This window comes from Pseudonaja textilis, chromosome 8 (assembly GCF_049901715.1).
Source record: "Pseudonaja textilis isolate UNSWEBS1 chromosome 8, rPseTex1.2, whole genome shotgun sequence".
In the NCBI taxonomy this organism is placed as follows: domain Eukaryota; kingdom Metazoa; phylum Chordata; class Lepidosauria; order Squamata; family Elapidae; genus Pseudonaja; species Pseudonaja textilis.
Window position 1 is genome coordinate 5,743,280 of NC_141997.1, and position 25,676 is coordinate 5,768,955.

At 39.1% G+C, this 25,676-nt stretch overlaps 1 protein-coding gene across 1 annotated transcript in view; it reads left to right on the top strand.

The window, feature by feature from the left end:
• Nucleotides 1–25,676, top strand: part of PCYT1B (phosphate cytidylyltransferase 1B, choline) — a 94,153-nt gene that overhangs the window by 43,522 nt on the left and 24,955 nt on the right. Inside the window, exons 3-5 of the mRNA XM_026721313.2 lie at nucleotides 8,535–8,651; nucleotides 9,653–9,804; nucleotides 12,269–12,347. Coding sequence (XP_026577098.1) covers nucleotides 8,535–8,651; nucleotides 9,653–9,804; nucleotides 12,269–12,347 — 348 coding nt within the window. The remainder of the gene's footprint in view (nucleotides 1–8,534; nucleotides 8,652–9,652; nucleotides 9,805–12,268; nucleotides 12,348–25,676) is intronic.

A 25,676-nucleotide genomic window follows, 5' to 3' on the forward strand; every position in this document is an offset into this window, starting at 1 on the left:
AAAGATGGACCAGAAATAAAAGTTAAAATAAGCAAAAAATTAGTAAGAGAACACCTGTCTGATCTTGATGAAAACAAATCACTGAGGCCTGATGGATTACATTCCAGAGTTTTAAAGGAGCTGGCAGAGGTCATCTCAGAACCACTGCACCATATCTTTCAAAAATCCTGGAGCACCGGAGAACTACCAGAGGGCTCGAAAAGAGCTGATGTGGTTCCCATCTTCAAAAAAGGGGGAAAAAAACAGGCCCAGGAAACTATAGACCAGTCAGCCCAACATCAATACCCGGGAAGATACTGGAAAAGATAATAAAAAACCAGATCTGCCAACATCTAGAAACAAGTAAAGTAATAACTAGCAGTCAGCATGGGTTTGTTAAGAACAGATCATGCCAAACCAATCTTATTTCATTCTTCAACACAGTGACGAAATTAGTAGACCAGCAAAATACTGTGGACATAATATATTTAGATTTCAAGTAAACCACAACCTACTTCTTAGTAAGCTAGAAAAAAGTGGGATAGATAGCACCACCACGAGATGGACTCGCAACTGGCTGGCAAACTGTACTCAACGAGTAGTCCTTAATGTGTCTAAGTCTACATGGAGGAAAGTAAGTAGTGGGGTGCCACAAGGTTCCGTCTTAGGCCCAGTACTCTTCAATATCTTCATTAATGACTTAGATGAGGGAATAGAAGGGGAACTTACCAAATTTGCAGATGATACTAAGCTGGCAGGAATAGCTAACACCCAAGAAGATAGGCTTAAGATCCAGATGGATCTTGACAGACTAGAACACTGGGCCGTATCTTAACAAAATGAAATTCAACGTAGAGAAAAGTAAAGTCCTACACTTAGGCAAAAAAACCCCAAAAGTACACATATAGACTGGGTGAAACCAGGCTCAATAGCAGTAATTGTGAGAGTTTTAGTGGACAACCAGCTAAATATGAGCCAGCAGTGTGCAGCAGCAGCCAAAAAAGCTAATGCAATCCTAAATTGCATTAACAGGGATACAATCAAGATCAAGGGAAGTACCAATACCACTAATGTGGTGAACAAAACTGGATGCAGTACTCTAGGTGTGGTCTTACTAAGGATTTATAAAGCCTTAGTAAGACCACACCTAGAGTACTGCACCCAGTTTTGTTCACCACATTATAAAAAAGATATTGAGACTCTAGAAAAAGTACAGAGAAGAGCAACCAGGATGATTAGGGGACAGGAGGCTAAAACTTACAATGAACAGTTGCAGGAACTGGGCTTGGCTAGTCTAGTAAAGAGAAGGACCAGGGGAGACATGATAGCGGTCTTCCAATATTTGAGGGGCTCCCACAGGGAGGAAGGGGTCAAGCTATTTTCTTTTTTTTTTTTAAACAGTTTTATTGGTTTTTTTAACAAACAAACAAAAACAGACAAAACAAAAAAGCATCAGCTCTCTTCCATACTTATATACAAACAGTGTGTCGGTTGGTTCATCAGTTTTGTGCATCCATTTCGTAGTCTCAATTACAGTTATGTTACATAATAGCTCTTATTTTCAATCCTAACTTATATATCTTCATATCATTATTAAAAAAAAAAATCATTTGACTATACTTTTATTCATTCATACTTTATGAGATAACTATAATTAAGTAATTTATTCTATAACAAATCATATAATCATGCCAATTCTATCCTAAAAAAAACACTTTATAGATATAGTATCTAATAACAAAAGAAAAAGAAAAAACAAGAATATTCCTTATTATCTAAAATTCTAGGTATTCTATTGTCATATTTCATCATCTAACCATTGATAGAAAAGGTCCCAAATTTTATAAAATTGTTTGTCTTCTTGCTCTCTAATTTCAAATGTCAATCTACTCATCTCAGCACATTCCAATATTTTCTTAATAATTTCTTCCTGCGATGGAATTTTCTCATTTTTCCAGTTTTTAGCAAATACAATTCTAGCCACAGTTAATACATTTACAATCAAATATTTCAGATCTTTATTGTATACATCTGGTAGAATTCCCAATAAAAAGAACTCCGGTTTCAAATCTATATGTTTCTTTGTCATTTTTTCCAGCCACATGCGGATTTTAGTCCAATATTTTCTAGCGTCCTCACAAGTCCACCACATATGGTAATATGAGCCAGGTATCTGATGACATTTCCAACATTTTTCAGATTTATTCTTAAACATTCTTGCTATCCTTGTCGGGGGAAAATGCCACCTGTAAAACATCTTATACAAGTTTTCTTTATAAGCTGTAGACATTGTCATTTTATAATTTTGCAACCATAATTTCTGCCATTTCTCTAAATCAATCCCATATCCAAAATTCCTCCCCCAAGCAATCATAGTTTCTTTAACTTGTTCTTCCTCTAGCTTAATTTCCAATAAATAACCATATAATTTTTTAATCACCTTTTCATCAGTACCCATCAAGATCTTATCTAAATCAGTCTGTTTATCATAAAATCCCTCTGTTTTGGAATCCTCATCATACCTTGAGTGTATTTGCACATATGAAAACCAATTCATCTTTATACCTTGTTCCTCTAGATTTTGTATCGATTTAAGTTCACCCTTTTCATCTAATAATTCCCCATATCTAACTGTTTGTTCCTTCTTGTAAATTATAGGATAAGAAAATGCTTCTATCGTCGATAACCAAACTGGAATTTTCAAATAACATTGTTTTTTTATCTTCTCCCAATTTAACCACAAAGACTCCCGTATATAATGTCTTCGAAAATAGCCCTGTGTCTTAGTTCTCTTGTACCATAGAAAAGCATGCCAACCCAACAACAGATCATGACCTTCTAGTGTCAACAATCTAGTCTTCCTTAATGTTATCCATTCCTTAACCCACATTAAATTTGCAGCTTGGTAGTACAGCTCCCAATTAGGCAGACCAAAACCTCCTCTAATTCTAGCATCTTGCAAGAGTTTTAGCTTTATCCTCGCTTTCTTACCTTGCCATATATACTTCAACACAATTTTATTTAAATCCTCAAAATAGTCTTTCCCGAGCCTAATTGGTATTGTTTGAAACAAAAATAAGATTCTGGGTAAAATATTCATCTTAATTGTTGAAATCCTCCCTATTAATGACATTTGTAGATTTTCCCATTTCTTCAAATCTAAGGCTATCTGTTGTTTAAGTTTAATATAATTATTCTCTTTTAATGTACTACATCTTGATGTCAAATATATCCCCAAATACTTAACCTTATTCGTAACTTGAACTTTTAACAAGTCTGCCAATTCTTCTCTTTGTCTTAATAGCATATTCTTTGACAAAATCTTTGTTTTATCTTTATTTATTTTCAAACCGGCCACTTCACCTTATGTCTCTATCTTTTCCAATAGCTTCGAAGCCGTTTCTACAGGGTCTTCCAAAATAAAGACTAAGTCATCCGCGAAGGCTTGTAATTTAAATTCTTCCTTTTTAATTTTCATTCCTTTTATAGTTTTGTCTTCTCTAATGTTTCTATTCAACACTTCCAGGGTCAATACAAATAACAAAGGAGAAAGGGGACATCCTTGTCTTGTGCCTTTCCTTATATTAATAGAGTCTGTAAATTCTCCCTCCATCATTACCTTAGCTGTTTATTCATGGTAAATTGCTTCTATTGCCTGAATAAATCTTCTAGCAAAACCCATCTGTTCCAATAAGAGTAACGTAAATCTCCAATTCACATTGTCAAATGCCTTTTGGGTATCTAAGAATATCAGAGCCATTTGCTTTTCAGGATGCGCCTCATAATATTCCAAAGTGTCCAGAATTACTCTCATATTATCTCTAATTTGCCTCTTTGGCAAAAATCCATTTTGGTCTGGATGAATAAAATTATTCAAATATTTTTTAAGTCTTTCTGCTAATATCGAAGCAAAGATTTTATAGTCTGCATTTAATAGAGAAATCGGTCTATAATTCTTAATTTGCAGTGGATCAGCCTCCTCTTTTGGAATAAGTGTAATATAGGCTTCTGACCATGTTTTAGGTATCATCTTCTTTGACATAGCTTCATTCATAACTTCTAACAGTGGAATACTCAGTGACTCTTGTAATGTTTTATAAAATTCTGCAGGAAACCCATCTGGACCTGGTGCTTTCCCATTATTTTGTTTCTTGAGTGCTTGACTTAATTCCATCATTGTTATATTACTTTCTAACATTTCTTCAGTCTCTTTGGATATCTTAGGTAAATTTGCATTCTGCAAGTACTGTTTAACTTTCTCCTCATCAATATCCTCTTTCTTATATAGATGTCCATAAAAATCTCGAATAATTTCTTTTTTTTCTTTGCTACCATAACAAACTTGACCTTGGTCATCTATTAGCTGCGATATTTTCCTCGACTCTTTCTCCTTTCTCAGCTTATATGCTAGCCATCTACCTGGCTTATTTGCATCTTCAAAATAATTCTGTTTAGCATTCCTAATTTTCTGTGCCAGTTCTTCTTTCTCTATTAAGTCCATTTTATGTTTAGTTATGTCCAGTTTCAGTTTGATGTCTTTTTTCTGTGGCATTTTCTGTAGTTCTTTTTCAAGTCTTTTATACTCATCCTCCAAGGCTTTAATGGCTTGCCTTTTCCTAATATTCTTTTTTCTTGTGTAGTCTATTATCAAACCTCTAACATATGCCTTCATTGTATCCCACACATTCTGTATTGAAGTATCTTCTTTTCTATTTTCTTTGAAAAAAAAGGCCAGTTCTTTCTCCATCCATTGTATAAAAACTTTCTCCTTTAGAATAGTATTATTTAACGTCCATCTCGATCTTTTTTTTTTGTCCCTTCCATTTAATTGTCAATGGATTATGGTCAGCCCAAGTACTTGTTTCAATGTTTACTTCTTGAACGCTAGATATTAATTCTGTTGAAATCCAAATCTTATCTAATCTGGACCATGATAAATGTCTATTTGAATAGAAAGTATATTGCTTAAGTTTAGCATTTCTTTCTCTCCATATATCTTTTAAAATTAGTTCATCTGTCATTTTAAAAAAGGATTTAGGAAGAGTCTTTCTATTATACTTTGCTGTTGTTGCTATATAGTCCAGTTTATTGTCCACGATTCCATTAAAATCTCCCATCATAATTATATTAGCGTAGTCCAGTCCAGCCATTTTCATATGTAATTTTTTGTAGAATTCTTCCTGTTTATCATTCGGAGCATAAATTGCAGTCAAAAGTTTCTTTATATTATTGTCCGTTATTTCCACCATTAATATTCTCCCATCTTCATCAGCGTAAATCAATTTTGCTGGGGTGGCCTCTTTGATATATAAAACCACTCCTCTTTTCTTACATTGGGTCAAAGAAGTAAACAATTTCCCTAATTTTGGTTGTACTAACAATTGTTCATATTGCTTTTTAATGTGTACTTCTTGTAAACAAATTATATCAAATTTTAATTTCCCTAATTTATGAAAAATCTTCCTTCTCTTAGCAGCTGAATTCAGTCCATTTATATTCATTGTAATCAGTTTTTTCTCTTCCATGGTTATATTTTATATTTAGGTTTAGCCGCTCTCGTAGATCTTGGTTCCCGCTGATCTTTAATATCCACCTGTCCACCTACTGCGCCTTCTTCTTTTTCAATCTCCATTTGTTCCTCTTGGAATTCAATTAATGAAATCTCTTTTTCTGCCTCTTCTTCTCTCCTTCCAAAAAATTCTGCTTTCTCAATTGAATCAATTCTGTGTCTCTGTTCTTGCCATGTAAACATCAATCCTTCTGGAATCAGCCATCTGTAATTCACCTCCTTTTTCAATAACATTTTGGTCAGAAATCGATATTCTCTTCTCATCTCTCTCACTCTTCTGGGTATTTGTTTTAAGACCAAGATTTCTTTACCTTTATATTTCAACGTCTTCTCTCTTGCCGCTTGTAAAATTTGTGTCTTGATAGATTTTTTAGTAAATCTAATATGGACTTCTCTGGGTAAATTATTTCTCATCGCATATCTTGTAAAGACTCGGTATATCTCATCTACTCCATCCATCATCTTTTTCTCTGTTATTTCCAAAGCGTCCGCCAAGTTTTCTATCATTATCGCAGCCAAATCTTGCCCTTTTTCTTCCTCTATATTTTGAAATCTAAGATAAAATTCTGACCTCTCCATCTCCCACTTCAGCATCCCACTTTTTTCTTGTTCAACCACTGTTAGTCTGCTATCAATATTTCCAATCTTCTCCTCTCTTCGTTTACCCTCTTCTTCAACTTTTTGGAGTCTCTCATCATACTTCGCCATCATCTGTTGGATATTTTCCACTTTTTCCTCAGTCCTCCCTGTTTTTTGTTCAATGGTGTCTGTTTTTATCTTAAGGTCTTGAATTCCTTGCATAATCATCTGTAAGGTTACTTTTTCTTGGTCTTTGTCTTGCTTTAACATTACCTGAATTGAACGTTGTCCAGATGGTGGGGAGGCAGAAGTAGACACAGAGGCACCCGAAGGTATAAGTTTCCTACTCATTTTAGATGGTTCAAAATCTTCAAGTTCTTTCAAATTTTAATCCAATTAGGAAAATAACCAATTATAATCCAAAATGGAAAAGTCCAATAATAAAAAGCCCAATAATAAAGGAGAAAGAAGAGAAAAGAGAGAGAGAGAAAAGAAGCTATTTTCTAAAGTGCCTGTAGGCCAGACAATGAATAATGGATGGATACTGAACAAGGAGAGATTTAACCTGGAAATAAGAAGAAACTTTCTGACAGTGAGAACAATCAACCAATGGAACAACTTGCCTTCGGAAGTTGTGGGAGCACCATCACTTGAGACTTTCAAGAATAGATTGGACTGCCATTTGTCAGAAATGGTGTAGGGTCTCCTGCTTGGGTGGGGGGGGTTGGACTAGATGACCTACAAGGTCACTTCCAACTCTGATTATCTGTTATTTGTTTATCAAAACAAAACAAGAATTAAATGAAAAGGGATTGATATGAACTGGTATTTATATAGGCAAATACATTCTAGATATGAAAAAATGCAAAAGAGGAGGGATTTTATGATATGTTGACAGAATTGGATAAAATTCTCATCGGAACAGAGGAAAAGATGGTTAAAAATTATATCATTATCTATTAGAAGTGAAATTAGAAGAACAAGTAAAGGAGATGATGATAGCCTGGAGTGGGGGGGCGGGATTTTGGTTATGGGATTGAACTAGATAAATGGCAGAAACTATGGAATAGAAACTATAGATTAATAATGTCATCAGCATACAAAAAGAACCTATATAAGATGTTTTATAGATGGCATCTTGCGCCAGCAAGTTTGGCAAATATGTTTAAAGATAAATCAGCTAAATATTGGAAATGCCATCAGACACCAGGATCATATTATCGTATGTGGTGGACATGTACAGAAGAAAAAAGATACTGGAAAAAAATACACTTATGGTTAGAAAAAATGATAAAACAACATATAGACTTAAAACCCGAGATATTTCTATTGGAAATTCTACCTGATAACTGTAGTAAAGAAAAAATGTAATTGATTAGTCATATCTTAACAGCAGCTAGAATTATATTTGCTCAAAACTGGAAGAATAATAAGACTCCTACAGAAGAAGAGGTGATTATGAAAATATTTGAATGTGCAGAAATGAATAGATTAACATTAGAAATTAAAGAACAAGAAGATGCGGAATATTATATGATATGGGATGTATTTTATAAATGATTGGAAAACAAACAAATTGAATGAATATATTGATATTCATATAATATAATGAGAATACTATAATGATAAGAGAAAAAAGGATGAAATTTTTAATATGAATGTAACTTTAATGATATATATTATAGCATGAAATGTATATTAAATATGAATATGTGCACAAGATATATGTACCCAGTTAACACACTGTTGAACTGAAAGATGGTCATTTTGTAAAAGAAAATTTTAAAAAAATAAATTAAAAAAAAGACAGCTCACCAGGATGTCTTCAGGCCAGTCTACTCAGCAGGCGAGGTCTCAGAACTCCTCAGTGTAGTCAACCACCAGCTGGCAATTTTGTTTCACACTTCTGATCCAGTCACAGGCCTTCCAATCTGCTAGTGGGTCTTCAAATTGGTGACGGAGTGCCATCATGAAGTGGTTGAAATTCCACAGCTCTGGAGGGGTCAGCGCTGTGGAGGGTCACCACCTGGCTGTCGCTCCTTCCAGGGCCAGGGTACTGACCCAGGCGCCCTGAGTATGTAAATCACACCTGTATTCCTGCATGAATATGAGAACATGCACCAGAAAGAAGGTTATAAACTGAGAAATGCCTCCAGACCCCCTTTCCCACCAGTTAGCTTAATTAGCTTCTGAGCCCAGCCAAAACCAGTCAGTCACTGTGGGGTTTTTTTTCATTCATGCAAAACAATTTTTCTAATATGGACTTTTTTATTGAGCTAAGTGACTCAAATCTGCCTGAATCTCTTTCTTGTGTTTCTGAATAGATGCAGCAAATGTATCATTATAATCTGACCAGATTTGAAATAAACATCTGGTTTAATATGGAAATTGTTTCTTATGTTCATAGTGGACAGACCTGTCAGAGTCTATGCAGATGGAATATTTGATCTCTTCCATTCTGGTCACGCAAGAGCTCTCATGCAAGCCAAAACTCTGTTTCCTAATAGCTACTTATTAGTAGGAGGTAAGCCTGATACTTGAACAAAGATTATTTTTAGACTTATATTCTCTTTTATATGATTTGCTACGCAACCTCAGATTCCATGAATTTTCTAATTTTAATTTACTGAAAAGCAAGACCTTAATTTTAACCTTTTCCTAATTAATATTAGGAAATAACTAAAGTGCTTGCAAATATCACATAAACAGTTTGCTAGTCAATAAGGTAAATTTTATCTGATCCAGAAGATCTTTTTTTCTGTTTGTAAAGCTGACTTGTTACCTAAGACTTGTAGAATCTATGAAATTGAGATAAGAAATTAATATTACATATGATCAAGATCAGTTCTGGATTCTTCTTTCTTAGATATTAAATACAGAAATATGGAATGGAGTCCATTGAATGTCATGTCAAATTTATACACTGAAATATAATTGCTTTTTCCATTTGTTCAGAGAAGGCAATTGAACAACATGTCCCGATGACTGATTCTAATAGTTTCATAAGAAATTGGAACAATAATAATATCCGGAAAAAGAAATGGCGTGAAAAATAAGGAAATGCTGAAATAAAACAATTGCCAGTCTAGCTTCCCTCAATTTCATTGCTATCTCTATGTCTTGAGACAAATCTCAGACTTTCCATCTAGTACTGCAAAGAGAACTGCAAGAAAAGATTCACCATTCCACAATTAAAAAGTTTTGGGATTTGCATCTGAAAGAAACTAAGCTAGCAATTTTTCTGACCAGCAAATCAGAGAAACAGCTATCCAGCATAGGTTAGCTTTTAATGTACTGGCCGTCCAATATAAGCAAGTTTTCAATTGAGTACATGTGATCAAAGATTTGTGACTGAATGTGACTAAAAATTGTTTTCCAATTTTTGATTGCTACTTTTGTGATTTGGTCTGACAACTACTGGCTTAAACTCTGAAAATAGATTTGAATAATTTATAGCCAAAGAGATGCTTTGAATTTTACAGGGCCAGGGTTACTCTTTTTGAAATCTTCTTGCATGTATGTCAGTTTGCAGTGATGATCTAACACATAAGTTTAAAGGTTTCACTGTAATGAATGAAGAAGAACGTTATGAGGCCCTCAGACACTGCCGCTATGTAGATGAAGTAATCAGAGATGCTCCATGGACGCTCACAGCAGAGTTTTTGGAAAAACATAAGGTATTTTTCTTCCTTTTTTTTAACCTCTTCCCCTACAAGCCAGTTTCATACTAGCGATGGTGCCAAATACTTCATATTTATCATGTTTATAAAGCATAGTTGGACTCTAACTGAAGTGTCTTTTGTCACCATCCTTAGTATATTATTTGTGTAGTTCAGGTTGTAATTCAAAAGTGGTAATAATTCTTTCCTTTTGCTTTTAGTTGTGATGGTAGCAACTATGAAAAATCTCCTTCCTTTTCTTGTCTTCTTTTAGATGCTATGCTTCAGAATTTTAGAAAATGTAATTAGGATTTGAGGAAATGAAAAAGAAAAAGTTTTTATGCAACTATAATAAAAAGGGGAAATATATTTTCGAACATCAACTCCGTTTCAGTAATAACAATGATAGTGCAACTGTATTAAAATCCTGTATGAAATCTTCTTTCCATCCATTTATCTATTATTTTAATAGGCCTTTGTTATAGCATTCCAAGCCTCCAAATGTCCAAATTAGCATAGCATTTAGGCTTATAAACCATCCCATAGAGCTTTACAGTGCTTCTGGATGCTTTACAATGCAAGCATTATTAGCATATTGCCCCCAACAATCTGGGTCCTCATTTACTGACTTCAGAAGGATGGAAAGCTGAATCAACTGCATTTAACCACTAGACAACCAGAGCTCCTAATAACCAAATTAACAATACAGTTGCAGAAAACTGGATTTTCTCCAAAGGGTTTATAATTATAAGCTTATATACAGGTTACTTATATATTTTGAATTGAACTGTTAATAGTTTTATTGCTATGCAAACATATAATGAAAAATCATACTGGTTTATTTAATTGTATGATTAGCTACTCTTCACTTCCTACTACAGGTTTATGTCATCCATTTCTCAATAATTTAAAAAAATCAAGTCAATAATTAACTATGTCTAGTCTTCCACTAATTGAAATAACTTTATTAAGTTGTATTATATTAATAAGCGTAACAGTAAAAATGCCATTAAATATTCTGAGATAAGTTTTTTCTTTAGCATGATTTAGCATGGTTCAGCCTAGTGACTACTATTACTGATGTGATATTTAATATAATTGTAAACAGCTTAACTTTAACTGGTATCACATATATAATTAAAAGGTTTTGTAGTTTCATGTGCTGCACAGATAGTCCTCAAGTTATGAATGTAATGGAGCCTGTCCATTCCATTCGTAACCCTAGGATCTGTGGAATGAATCTCATACCTTAAATGAGATCACTCCCTGCTTTTGCCCACACATTCAATATTTGAATGTGCGGCTCATTAAGTGCGGTATCTCAGGGTGAGGAAGGCGGGGGGGCCGGTAATGTTGGAATAGGCCACCTACTTCAGACCACCCAAGGCCTGAGCCACAGATACCTCATTCACCCTCCCCTGGGGTCCCCACAATTGCTTAACCCCCATCCTGACATGCCAGGTGACTTACGCTATGAAGATCTGTCTCCTCTCCAGCCTGTTTCTTTACCTGCTTCCTTCTTTCTCATCAGGAAAGGGCTTGACGAGTCCCCTGGCGATGAAAAAGGAGGTCTGGAGGAACACGTGTGGCCTTTTGGGGCTCCTTTTTCATCACCTGAGGCTTCATCAAGCAGATCACTGGTGAGAAAAGAGACCTGGAAGGTTGCACAAACCCCACTGGGCCTCCTTTCTTGTCGGCAAAGTGCTTGATGATTGCTCCCCTTTAGGTTTCAGCAGCCCTTTTCAAAAAGCCTTTGTCGGTAGGGACAGAGCTTCGGGGGGAGGTGCCCGCTCCTCCCAAGCTCCGCTGGTGCCAACAAAAGCTTTTTGCAAAGGGCTGCCAAAGCATACAGAAACACAAGCTCCCTGTTTGCTTCAGCAAGGAAATGGCAAATGTAGGGAAGGCCTGAAGGACCGAAGCCTTCCTTCCATTTGCAAACATCCTGGCCTCTGTTCACAGAGAATAGAGACCTAAAAGTGCTAGATTACATGAGATCAGTAGCACAAGATCTCGCGCTGCTGATCTTGCATGATCTCGCAGTACAGTAGGCCTCTGTTCTTGTGAGTAAACCAAAAGCTTGAAGCAATAAAGCAGGCAAAGAAAGCACGATAGAGAGGAGATCTTCACAAGGAAAGTGAGTCTCCATAGTCAAAGTGCCTGTGAAGACCTGGCTGCTGGGGGGCCGGGGAATAGGCGGGGCGAATGTTGAAGAGCCTCTTCAGTCATTCGTAAGAACGAACAACTGCTATGACACTGCAATATTCATAATTTCAAGACTTGTTTGTAAACACTAGGGGGCACTTATTGTGTAACTTCAAACGTTCACTAAGGGAATGCTCGTAACCTGGGAATTACCTGTACAGTGATATAAAATCTATTACAATAATTTAAAATATATTTATTTAAAATCTGTTTAGCAAGTAAGGAAATTAGGTTTCCAAAGTAAGGGACAACTTAATTTCCTTTTATTCTGTATTTTTAGATTGATTTTGTAGCCCATGATGATATTCCATATTCTTCTGCTGGTTCAGACGATGTTTACAAGCATATAAAGGAGGCGGGTAGGTATGCTTTGCTATTTCTTTAAGTAGCTAACATTATAAGTAGCCTCACATAACCATCAGACTGAAAAAAATGCTTACTTCACTGGACTTTTTAAAACCTTAAGTTTTAAGATCACAATAGTTTTTAAAAAGCATCCTTGACAGGTGGCAAAATAGCCTTCAGTTGAATATTACCACTGAAGAGGAATCCATTACCTCTCTAGGTAATTGTTCCACTGTTGAGCCAATTTTAATGATAGGATATATTTCTAAAATTCAGTTGGAATATGCCTTTCTGTAACTATTATTCTGCACTCTGGAAAAAAACAAAACAACCTTGACTTTCTTTATGTAACATCCTCGCATATTTGAAGAATGTTGTATATCCTCCCTCAGTCTCCTCAAACTTTTTCTGCCCAACTTTTTCAGAGGTTTTTATTTCCATTTCCCTGATCTTCCCCACTGCCCTTCTAGTTTCTTTGAATTGTTGTGTGGTTCCCAGAACTGAATCCAACACTCAAAGTGGGATCTGATCACACCAGAAAAAGTGAAATGATTACTTCTTGTGATTTGGAAATGACTCAGACTTAAGTATATTTGCTTGTTTGGCAGCAAGGATTCATTACACTGCTTTTTCATTATCAGTACTCCTAAATGTCACACTGTCCAATCTATGCTTAACTAATTTACTAATCTGAATGTCATGAAGTACTTCAACAATTTTTTTGCTAATGTCAAAGTATGTTGGATCTATCACATTTCTACAATCTTTTAAAATTATGTATGAGAGAGTGCTTTCAACACAGTCTTGACTCTTGGCTACTGGCTGTAACAGTCCATGCAGATTCCTTGGAAGTAGTTTTAGAAATAGTTTGCCCTCATCTTCTTTATAAGGCTGAGAATAAGTGGCTCAAAGTCACCAGTTGGTTTGCTGCCTAAGCAAGGACTAGAACTCATGGTTTCTGTGCCTTAAACACTATACCAAATTGACTCTCATTATAGAAATGACCCTATCTAATAACATGACATGGCATGATAAGCAACATGGTGTAACATAACAGCATAATATTTAGGAAAGACATTGTCAGGCTACAGAACTTTTCCCATTCACTCAACTAGAATGAACTTCTGAAAACGTATTAAAACGTATCAAAAAGGAATCCTTTACTGAGATGAGACAATTCCTGTAGGAGTTCAAAGCAGCGTCTGAGATCTCTCAGGCATACAGGGATACATAAGGGAGTTTAGAACCCTTCCCCTTATCTCGATGTGTATTTAGTGAAACAAAAGCCACTATGTTAATTCCTCCCCACCCCTTTTTTTAAAGGAACGATCTTTTTCAGAGGTTCCCAGGGCATACCTAGTTTCCCCCCACCCCCACCCCCTTTTTAGAATGAACTATTCAAGAGATTTCCAAGACACATCCCACTGTGGAATTTTTATGATCTTCTCATTTCCTGGTTGTGCCTCTCAGAGGTGATAGTTCTGGCCATCTGGCTTTTCTCCCTCCATTGTATCATGTGTGGGTTATACAAATTCAATATAAGATTAAATATATTCAGGTTACATAAGAAAGGATTTCTTTATCAGCTCCTCCCCCCTTTTCTTCTTCCACTGAAGAAATGACAGATACACGGATCTGACAGACATGCCCTTGACAAATGCTTGCTAATCTGGTGATTATGGCATTTTTTTTCCAAAGTACTTATAAAACTTACAAACTTCTCTAGAAATTTCCTAGCAATCACTATATAACTAACAAAGATGATAAAAGGTCTTGAGGCTAAACCATACCATGAACAGTTAAGGGAACTAGGTTTGTCTTGCCTAATGAAGAGAATGATTAGGAAGAAATGATAACTGTCTTCCAGTACTTGGAGGTAGACAGATGTGGGGTCAACTTATTCTCCATAGCACCTGGAAGTTTGTTAAACAGAGATCCTACCTAGAACTAAGGAAAAATTTCCTGAGGGTGAAAGCAATTAACCAGTGGAAAAGCTTGCCTCCTGGACTTGTGGGTGCTTCATTGGTTTTTTTAAAAAAAGATTGGACATCCATTTGTCCAGGATGGTATAAGGACTCCTGCCTTGAGCAGGAGGTTGAACTATAAAATATAAGTAAATATTTCTTGTTTACAAGAAATACTTTCTCAAAATACTTTCCTTATACATGACTTAAATGTGAAATGTTTTCTCAGTATCCTAGCTATTGTAAATGCTCCCAAGGTAATAGCGTTGCATAAGACAGTTGCCCACTTTAAGAGAGAATCAGCTATACTTAAATCATCCCAGAAAGAATTTAAGTAGCTAAGCTGCAAACATCATAATGTATAGAGAAAGGACTCTTGGAAAAACCAAGTTCAGTCTATTTGTTTTTTATTCCACATAAAGATACTAAGGCAGCTTCAAATAAAAGTTTGTAAAGCTGCTCTCTATACAATAATTTGGGCTATTCGGACCAATGTGGGAGAGATGACGATTTAGCAAGTTTGTATCCAGTTTTGATTGCCATGATATAAAAAAGATGTTGAGACTCTAGAAAGAGTGCAAAGAAGAGCAAGATGACTAGGGGAACTAGAGGCTGAGACATATGAAGAACATTGCAGAAAACATTGCAGAGATAAGAAGAGTTGGGGTGACATGATAACCGTGTTCCAATATCTAAGAGGTTGCTCCAAAGAAGAGAGGGTCAACTTATTCTCCAACACATCTGAAGGCAGAACTAGAAGCAATGGATGGAAACTAATTAAGGAGAGAACTAACTTAGAATTAAAGAGAAATTTCCTGACAGTTAGAACAATTAACAGTTTGCCTCCAGAAGTTGCAGGGTACTCCCACACTGGAGGTTTTAAAGAAGAGATTGGACAATATGCTCTGAAACGGAATAGGGTTTTCTACTTGAGCAGGGTGTTTGGACTAGAAGGCCTCCAACTCTCTTATTCTGTTATACCTCCAAGGTCCCTTCCAGTCCTATGATTCTATGATTTCTATGATAACTGTTTTGGAATTCACTAGGTGGGTGAATTCACAGGTGGGTGCAGCTGTGGTGTGTGTCATGTGACTGAGTGACCATGGCCAACTCAATATCACTCACAGCAAGTTGGGGTGGCGCAGGCGGGCCGAAGCGGCAATGGCTGTAGCTTTAGACTTACCTTTGTGCAGCAATGGTAATTCTCCTATGCCTCTTGCTGGGCCTCACTGCCCAACAGTCAGAGTTTTAAAAAAGGTTTTTGCAGCAGGAAATGGTGGGTGGCTACTTCCGGCCCTTGTTGGTGCAGCTGGACACACAACCCCTCCCCGAAACACTGGCCTGCAGCCGCTGCCACTTTTTTCAGCGGGGAAAGTCTGCAGCTGCCACCGCTTTTTTTCAGCATGAGAAGCCTGCAGCCACCACTTTTTTTCAATGTGAGAAGCCTGCAGGTGCCACTTTTTCCCGGTGCAAAGGGCCTGCAGTCACCGCTTTTTGCCAGTGCGAAAGGCATGCAGCAGTTGCCTCTTTGATGGATGGAACTGAGCCAGGAGCGATAGCTGCAGGCTTCCTGTGCTGGCAAAGAGGTGGCAGCTGCAGGAATCTCCCGCTGCTTTTTGCCAGCGCGAAGGGCCTGCAGCAGTTGCTTCTTTTCTGGCTGGAACCGAGCCGGGAGCAGTGGCTGGAGGCTTCTTGCACTGGCAAAGAGGTGGCGGCTGCAGAATTGTCAGTGGGGGAACATGGGGAGGCTCGGACACCTTTCAGACCCTGCTCTGGGCTGCCACATGCTCAATCTCCACTCCACCTCAGGTCCCACATCCAGCCAAACAAGGCCGGTGGATGGGCAAGCAGGCAGCCCTGGGAGGAGGCATTTTCTCTCAGGCCTTGCACCCAAAGGCTCCATGAAAGCTGAAGCTAGGCCCAAAAGGTGACTGAGCCTTGACATGTGTCTCTCCTCTACCAAGGTGGTCCTTCAGCTGAGCACAGTAAGCCCTCCCTTCCCTGCCGTCAGCCTTACCTTCTAGCCATGGGGCTCGTAACGTTCTCATAGCAGCGACCCAGCATATAGACAGAGGCCTCAGGGAAGGCCAGAGCCAGGGACTTTTGCATTCCCCAACTGGAGGCGAAGGGTGAGCAGGCAGCATGCAGGAAGAGGCCCCAGGGAAGGCCAGTGTTATTCCTCTGTCAGAGTCTGAATCCGAGGAGGAAGACGAACAGCTGACAGGGAGCGAGAGTCAGCTCTGTTGGCTGTGGAGGAAACTGGGGAAGGGCAAAGTTTGACTGGGCAGAGCAGGGGAGAGATAGAACAAGGCAGAGGGAGTTCAGAGGAAGACACAGGCCCACCCCCTCTTCATCCTAGGGCACACAGGAACAGAGAAGAGAGCAACATGGGTTACGTGACTTATGGGGTAGGAAAGGGCCCTGATTCCCTTCATTAGCCACACTTTGGAATGAGAGTTTAAAAGAGGTGCATGGTGAGTGCAGCAGCTGCTGAGAGCAAATGTGAGTTTATCTTGTGTTGACTTTAGTTATCTGTGTTCCTGGCGTCTTCCCAACCGTGTTGAGTTATTGCTATGCCTTCACGTCTGGAATTCTTGCTCCTGCCCTGCTGAACTAATTACCCCATTTTGCCTTGATTGGACTTATAGTTAAAAAATTTTGTTGATCACATTTTGAACTTGATTCTCTGTAGCCAAAGGCTGTTCCTGGGAGAGTTTTTCTCCAGCCAGAAGGTAACCAAGACATTGGGGGCAAAATTGGAGTTACTGACTCCTATTGATTATCTGACTATGTTGCCTTTGTGCGGCTTGCGGGTGGCGGCTTGTGGATGGAAGGATGGCAAGAGCCAGGCCCGAAAGGTGGCCCAGCCTTGCCATGTCCACCCTGAGGTAGCCCTTCAGCTGAGTGCCTTACCTTTGCAGGCAGCTGTGGTGAGCAAAGCAGGTGAGGTGCAGAGATCAACTGGTCCATGTGATCTGGGCAGACAAGCAAGTGAAGGAGCCAGGGAGTAGCTGGGCACGGGCACGGGCACGGGCATGACTAGCCACTGGCCAAGGCAGGCAAGGCAAGATAGGATGGAGCAGTGCAGGATGGGTGGGCTGGGGCCAGCCAGTGGTGGGATTTGCCAGTTCGCCGAACTCAGCAGAATCTTAACAACCAGTATGCCCAAACCAGTGCGAACCGGAAGCAGTCCACCTCTTGTCAGGAACATTTGCTTTCTTTGTCATTGGTCACTTTACCAGTACTGTAGGACAGAGGTCATCAACCAGTGGTCAAGGGCCATTCCTGTAACTAAAGCTTGTGGTGGGGCTGAAATCTTGATTGTAGAGGAAGGTACATGCAACTTGTAACTTTGCAGGTGCTGCAACGTGCAAGGAGTAGCATAACCCTCACTGCCTGGAATGAGGTAATGGTGCTGTTGTGGCAAGGGGTGCAGTGGTGCAGGCCGGCCAAAGCAACAGGTATCGGCAACCCATGGCTCTTTCATCCTCCTGCTGTGTCTCCCTGTTGGATGGTCCCACCACTGCCTGGCCCACCCCTCACCCTCTCCTCCCAGTCACTCCTCACCTAGCCTGGCCTCCATATTCCAGAACAGGAGCAAAGCTTCATGTCTTGCTGGGTCTCAAGAGCATTTCTTCTGGCCCTTTTTGGTGCTGCACACACCTTGGCCACTCAAGGAGATGCACGATTTCCTCTCCAACTCCGAGACACTGGCTGGCCCAGCTGTGGCTGATGCCACTGGTCTCACCACCTCCATGGCCTGCTCGCTGCTCTTGCAGTGCCTTGCACAGCACACTTAAATTTAGCATGCTTCACAATGAGAGAGACGGCGTCCCCTCCTCCTGCTGGAGCCCATTATGATGCAGACCATTGGCTGCAGCTGGGTCGGGTGAGTGTCTTTGGGCGGAGAGCAGGTTGTGCATCTCCCCACGTGACCAAGGTGCATCCAGCCACAACTAAGGCTGAAGAAGTGCCCACGAGACCCAGAGAACACCAGAGAATCAGAATGAGAGAGAAAGAGAGAAAGAGTGAGAGAGAAAGATGAGAGACACACAGAGAGAAAGAGAAAAGGAGAGATGAGAGAGACAGAAAGAGAGGGGGAGAGAGACAGACAGACAGAGACAGACAGAGAGAGAGAAACATAGAGAGAGAGAAATACCTGTTTCCTATCGAAAACACCAGAAATCACAAAACCTGGGTATGCATGGCTGGGGGAGTCATGTAACTGGGTGGGAGTGAGTGATGTCGAGTTGCCCCACCCACCCAGGTTTTGTGGCTCCTGAAGTTTGTTGTGGGAAATGGGTTCAAATAGCTCTTTGAGTGTTTAAGATTGCAGAAACAGGTGGCCAAGCTACGTGCCTGAAGGACCCCATCCTGTCACTGGAAGTCCAGGTGCTTCAGCGAGCAGCCTGCTCTATTCATATTAGTGGTCCACAGGATTTAAAATTGTGAATTTAGTGGTCCCTGCTGTCCAAAAGATTGGTGACCCCTGCTGTGGGATGTTTTAAAGGTAATATATAAAAGTAAATATATCTAAGAACACCCTTAGTTTCCTAGGATGTGACTCAACTTTTTCTGTGGTCCCAAATCTAAATCCTGCCCCTTAGAATAGTGAAAACATTCTTTGAGTTGGGGGGGAGAGAGACTGAATTAAAAGATTATTTGGATAGCACTGCCTTTTCATTGTTACCCGTAAGCATTTAGTTGTTTTCACTGAGCAGCTAAAATATTGATTCATTTATTTTCTTGTTCTTCTGCAGATATCCAAAGAATACTTAAGCATCCTTTACTACGCTCAGCTTTTTGTGAGATTTTGTTTTTCTGACACTATAGTTGCAGTGTTGGGCTTTCTATGTATACTTTTAATTGATAATCTGGGCCTTTTTCAGTCACTTATATGTATGTGTTAACAATCATTTGTTTAGTAACCGTTCAAAGTTACAATGACACTGAAAAAAGTGACTTACGACTGGTTCTTGCACTTATAGCCATTCCCCACAGTCACATGATCAGGCACTTAGCAACCAGGATGTATTTACGATGGTTGCAGTGTTCTGAGATCATGAAATTGCTATTTGCAACCTTCCCAGCCAGTTTCTGATGAGTAAAGTCAATAGGAGAATCTGGATTCACTTAATGATCGCATTATTTACTTAGCAACTCTAGTGATCCACTTAACAATCATAGCAAAAAGATCATAGAATTGGGATGATTCCCTTAACAGCAACTTTGCTTAGCAATGGAAATTCTGATCCCAATTGTGGTTGTATGTTGAGGACCACCTGTTCCCTTTTTTGTTTTTAGAACTTCATTTTGTTTTTTGTGTAGTCATATTTGCATCCTCTACTATTCTCATTTCTCCCCCCCCTTCCTCCTTCCCTCTTCAAATAGTTTCACTTGCTTTTAGTACAGTATATTGTTTTCTAAGTAATGCTGAATCACTGTAATATTGCATTCCTATTAATTTCTGCTTGGAATCCTAAATATTGTTCTCACAGTTATTAAAATATATTTTTAAAGTCCTACATCAGTGATAGTAAAACGTTTGGGCTCCACGTGTCAAACATATGGAAAATGCCTACTCTGCTGTCATGTCTCTCTCACACATAAACCCACCTATCGAATAAAAGAGAAAAGGAATAATAGAATAACAGAGTTGGAAGGGACCTTGGAGGTTTTCTAGTCCAAAACCCTGCTCATGCAAAGAAAACTTACACAATTTCAGACAAACGATTGTCCAATCTCTTCTTAAAAACCTTCAGTGTTGGAGTATCCCCAACTTCTGGAGGCAGATTGTTCCACTGATTAATTGTTCTGTCAGGAAATTTCTCCTTAGTTCTAGGTTGGTTCTCCCCGTGATTAGTTTCCATCCATTGCTTCTTATCCTGCTTTTAGGTGCTTTGGAGAATAGGTTGATCCCCTCTTCTTTGTGCATCCCCTTAGATATTGGAACACTGATATTATGTCAGCCCTAGTTCTTTTCATTACACTAAATATACATTAAACAACTCTTTATGTATTCTTTATGTATTAGCAAATACACTCCAATTATACATTATATAAAGAAATGCCAAATAATTATAAAAATGAAATATGAATAAAACTCATTTTGTTGGTTCCAGAGGCCCTGTGAGAGCATAGCTCACTTAAGTGATTTCTGCAGGGTCTGAAGGCAAGAGAAACCCAATTCTCATATAGCCTCAGCAGGAACCAAAAGACGTGTGAGTGCATGATGTGTTTTGAGATAATTGTCAGGAATTGGTGAACACTGGTGTTATCTTTGACACATGTGTCATAGGCTCATCACAACTGTTCTAGACACCTGTTGCACTACACTTAGCTTTAATTTTTTTTAAAATGAAGAGCTCTAGAGTTACACGTTCATTGTCTTCTAATATTCTAAGTTCTTTATCTTCACAATTAAATCTTATTTATGGGATAACATCAAATCAAGGACAGTTGATCCTTTGGTGGATGGGCAATAGAAAACACCAACAACCATTTTATTTTAATTCAGTTACTCTCTATACCAAGGGTGCATCAGGATTGTGGTTGACTTTGGGGGGTTCCATGGTGACCGTGGCCATGGCAGGTGTGGCCATGGTGGGTATGGCCAGCTCCCACTGCTGCAGTGCTCACTCTCCTTGGCCAGGTTGTTCCACACACCCCTGCCTTGCTTCATACTCCACCCACCAACACCTCACTTTGTGGCCACCGCACCAGTACGTTGCTCAGCCTCCTGCTAGGTTACAGCGGTGAGCAAGGAGAATAAATGGTGAAGAATGAAGATCAAATTGAGGTGAGGGGGTGGAAGACCCAGCTTACGTGAGGGCCCTTCAGCCAGGCCAGCCAGGCCAAACCCTCACCCCTACCACCCCCACCACCCAAGGCAGCCACATCCCTTCACTAACCTTACCATCACCACCACATGCAGAGCAACTAGAATAGAAATTAGAATAGAATAGAACAGAACAGAACAGAATAGAATTCTTTATTGGCCAACTGTGATTGGACACACAGGAATTTGTCTTTGGTGCATATGCTCTCAGTATACATAAAGAAAAAATGAAATATATTCATCAAGAATCATAAAATACAACACTTAGTGATAGTCATAGGTTACTAATAAGCAATCAAATCATGTTAGGAAAGAAATAAAACAATATAAGCTGTAAAGGTAGGAAGGATGAGAAGAGTAATAGTAATACAGTCTTAGTAAACAATTTGACAATGTTGTAGAATTATTTGTTTAGCAGAGTGATGGCATTCAGGGGGGAAACTGTCCTTGGGTCTAGTTGTTCTGGTGTGCCAGTGTGGGCTATAGTGTCGTTTAGAGGGTAGAAGTGAAACAATTTATGTCCAGGATGTGAGGGGTCTGTAGATATTTTCACAGTCCTCTTTTTGACTCGTGTAGTATACATGTCCTCAATGGAAGGCAGGTTGGTAGCAATTATTTTTTCTGCGGTTCTAATTATCTATTGAAGTCTGTGTCTGTCTTGTTTGGTTGCAGAGCCAAACCAGACAGTTATAGAGGTGCAGATGACAGACTCAATAATTCCTCTGTAGAACTGAATCAGCAGCTCTTTGGGCTGTTTGAGCTTTCTGAGTTTGCGCAGAAAGAACATTCTTTGTTGTACTTTTTTGATGATGTTTTCGATGTTAGGTGTCCATTTTAAGTCATAAGATATGATAGAACCTAGAAACTTTAAGGTCTTTACTGTTGATACTGTGTTGTCTAGTATTGTAAGAGGTGGTAGTATGGGAGGGTTTCTCCTAAAATCTACCACCATTTATACGGTTTTGAATATATTTAGTTCAAGATTGTTCTGATTGCACCACAAGGCTAGTTGTTCAACCTCCCATCTGTATGCAGATTCATCATTGTCTCAAATGAGACCAATCACTGTTGTATCATCTGCAAACTTCAGTACTTTAACAGAGGGACCTTTTGAGATACAGTCATTGGTATATAGAAAGAAGAGAAATGGAGAAAGCAGACAGCCCTGGAGGGCTCCTGTGCTAATTGTACAGGTATCCGATGAGATTTTTGCCTAGCTTCACCTGCTGCTTCCTGTCTGTTAGGAAGCTTATGATGCATTTACAAGTGTAGCTGATTTAGTTTAGTTAGAATAATATCTGGAATGATGGTATTGAATGCTGAGCTGAACTCTACAAAGAGGACCCTTGCATAGGTCTTTGGATAAATGTTGTAGGATGTAGTGCAGAGTCATATTAACAGCATCATCTGTCAATCTATTTGCTCTGTAGGCAAACTGCAAGGGGTCTGTGATGGTTTTCAGGTGGGCCAGCACTAGCCTTTCAAAGGTCTTCATAACTACAGATGTTAGGGCAACTAGTCTGAAGTCATTCAGTTTCTGGATAAAGGGTTTCTTTGGCACTGAGATTTGAAGCAAGAAGGAAAATAGCACATCTCTTGTGATTTATTAAAGATGCAGGTGAAGATGGGGGTCAGTTGGTCAGCACAAGTTTTTAAGCAAGAAGGAGTTATCTTGTCTGGGCCTGGTGCTTTTCCTGACTTTTGTTTCTGAAATAGACCTTGCACCTCATTCTCTATAATCACCAGAGGTAGGTAGGTAGGTTGTAGGAGGCTTGGCTGTTATTGGTGTGTCTGAGATGAGGATTGTGGAGATGGGTGGCAGTAGTTTTTCCTCATACCTACAGTAAAACACATTCGAGTCTTCTGCCAGTTGTTGATTTCCTTCAGCATGGGAAAGAGATTTGCTGTAAACGGTGATATTTTAAAGTGTTTTCCACATGTTTGCTGGTTCATTTGTTGGGAACTGATTCCTTAGCTTTTCAGAGTAGCTTCTTTTTGCTGCTCTGATCTCCCTTGTTAATACATTTCCAGCCTAATTGTACAGCATTCTTTTGCCTTTTCTGTAGGCTTCCTCTTTGGTATGATGTAGCTGCTTAAATTTATCTGTGAATCAAGGTTTATTGTTATTGTCTATTCTCAGGTTTCTGGTTGACACACATAGATCTTCACAAAAACTGGCATATGATGTTACAGTATCTCTGAGTTCATCCAAGTCTGTAGAGGTATCTTCAAACACATTGCAATCAGTGCAGTCAAGGCAAGCCTGTAGCTTTAGCTTTGCCTCCTTAGTCCAAGTCTTCACTGATTTAATTGTTGGTTTCATGGTTTTAAGTCTTTGTCTCTAAGCAGGTACAAGGTGAATCATACAATGATCAGAGTGTCCTACAGCTGCTTGTCTAAAGTATTCTTGCCTCTAGTAAGACAATTGACATGCTGAAAATATTTTGGTAGCTCTTTCCTTAAGTTTGCTTTATTAAAATCTCCTAAAATAATTTGAAATGAATCTGGGTATTTAACTTCAACCTACATAATCTGGTTAGCTAGAGTTTGTAATGCATTGTTTACACAAGCTTGTGGAGAAACATACACAGCAATTAGGAGAAATTAGAACTCTGGTGGAGAATAGAATGGTTTGCAATTAATAACTAATGTCTCTAAGTCCACATCACAGAATTTCTTCAGTATAGGTTTATCTCTGGACCAGCAGAGATATATAAACATAAACCTTCTCTCCTTTTTTTAACCAGATGTTTCTGCAATTCAGTCTGCTCTTTGTATCTGAAATCCTGGGATATGCAGGCTACTATCATCAATTGATTCATTTAGCCAGGTTTCAGTGAAGCAGAGAGTTGTAAAAATCAGAATTGGATCTATTTAATAGAAATATTTCTTTCATCTTATTAGCAAGTGAACATAAATTAGTCGAAAGATGGAGGGAGTGGGGTTTTTATATCACTTTTCCTTAGTCTATTCAAAATTCCCGCTCACTTACCCCTTCTTCGCCTCTGGCGTCTCCATTTGTTTTTGTTTATCCATTGTTCAGAGGAAGTTGCTTCTTCCTTTGTTAGAAACACTTCTGCATTTGTAGATGGGTGGTGATGAAGTCACAGAAAGCTGCTCATCAAAGAAACATTGCTTGGTGCTTAGTAGTTGGTTTCTTGAGTATGAAATCTGTAGTGAATCACAGAGAATGATAAGAAAACAGAAAAACTATCAGAGAACATTTCACCAAGGCTGCTGTCAGCAGCGTCATCTTGGCTGCACTGCGGTAAAAAAAATAGTTCAGACCTTCCAACTTTTCATGAAAAATTTTTTTTTGTGAGGTTGGAAGGTCTGAACTATTATTTTAACTGTAGTAGTCCCACAGACTACTTAGTTGCTCTGCACACAGTGAAGGAGAACTGGGCCTGTGAGTGCGCACACCCGTTGGGATGGTGTGGGCTGGGCTGGATCCTTACAGTTTCTAGGATGGCCATGCCAGCCAGATTCAGCCTTATCACGGGCTGGATCCAGCCTGTGGGCCTTGAGTTTGACACCCCTGCAATTTTTATGCATATTTTCCACCTCCATGCTGTATAAACTTGAATGCATATAAGCGTATGAAGTGATGGGTATTTATGTAATGAAGGAGGGTGTGGTCTAAGGAGATCAACACCCTGTATCAAGATGTGCATAACTATTAGGCAACTTCTTTTCCTCAAGCAAAATGGACCAAAAGAGATATTTAACTGACTCTGAAAAGTCAAAAACTGTACAAAATTTTTCAGAGGAATGTAGCATTCTTGAAATTGCTAAGATATTAGGGCATGATCACAGAACCATCAAACGTTTTGTTGCAAATAGTCAACAGGGTCATAAGAAACATGTTGATAAAAAAGACGCACATTAACTGCCAATGGTATTAGAAGAATCAAACATGAAGCTACCAGGAACACATTATCCAGCGCTGTCATATTCCAGAACTGCAATTTACCTGGAGTGTTCAGAAGTACAGTACAAGGTATTCAGTTTTCAGAGACATAGCCAAGGTAAGGAAGGCTGAAACCCGGCCACCACTGAACAAGACACGTAAGTTGAAATGGCAAGACTGGGCCTAGAAATATCTGGAGACAGATTTTTCAAAGGTTTTATAGACTTATGAGAGTGACTCTTGATGGGCCCATGGCTGGAGCAGTAACGAGCACAGAGCTCCACTTCGACTCAGAAGCTAGCAAGGTGGAGGTGGGCAGGGGTGGGATTCAAATTTCTTAACCAGTTCTGTGGGCGTGGCCTAATTTGTGGGTGTGGTTTGGTGGTCATGTGACTGGGTGGGTGTGGCTTGCTGACGGCATGGTTTGGTGGTCATGTGACTGGCTAGGTGTGGCTTGTTCATGTAACAGGTAGGCGTGGCTAGTTGGCCATGTGACTAGCAAACCAAATATAAGTGGTCCTCGCTTAATGGCCAGTTGCTTAGCAAGTGTTCTCATTTATGACTGACCTCCCCAGAACTACTTGAACTGTTTTTGGTGTTTGACAGCCATGCACACACAGGCGCGCGCACA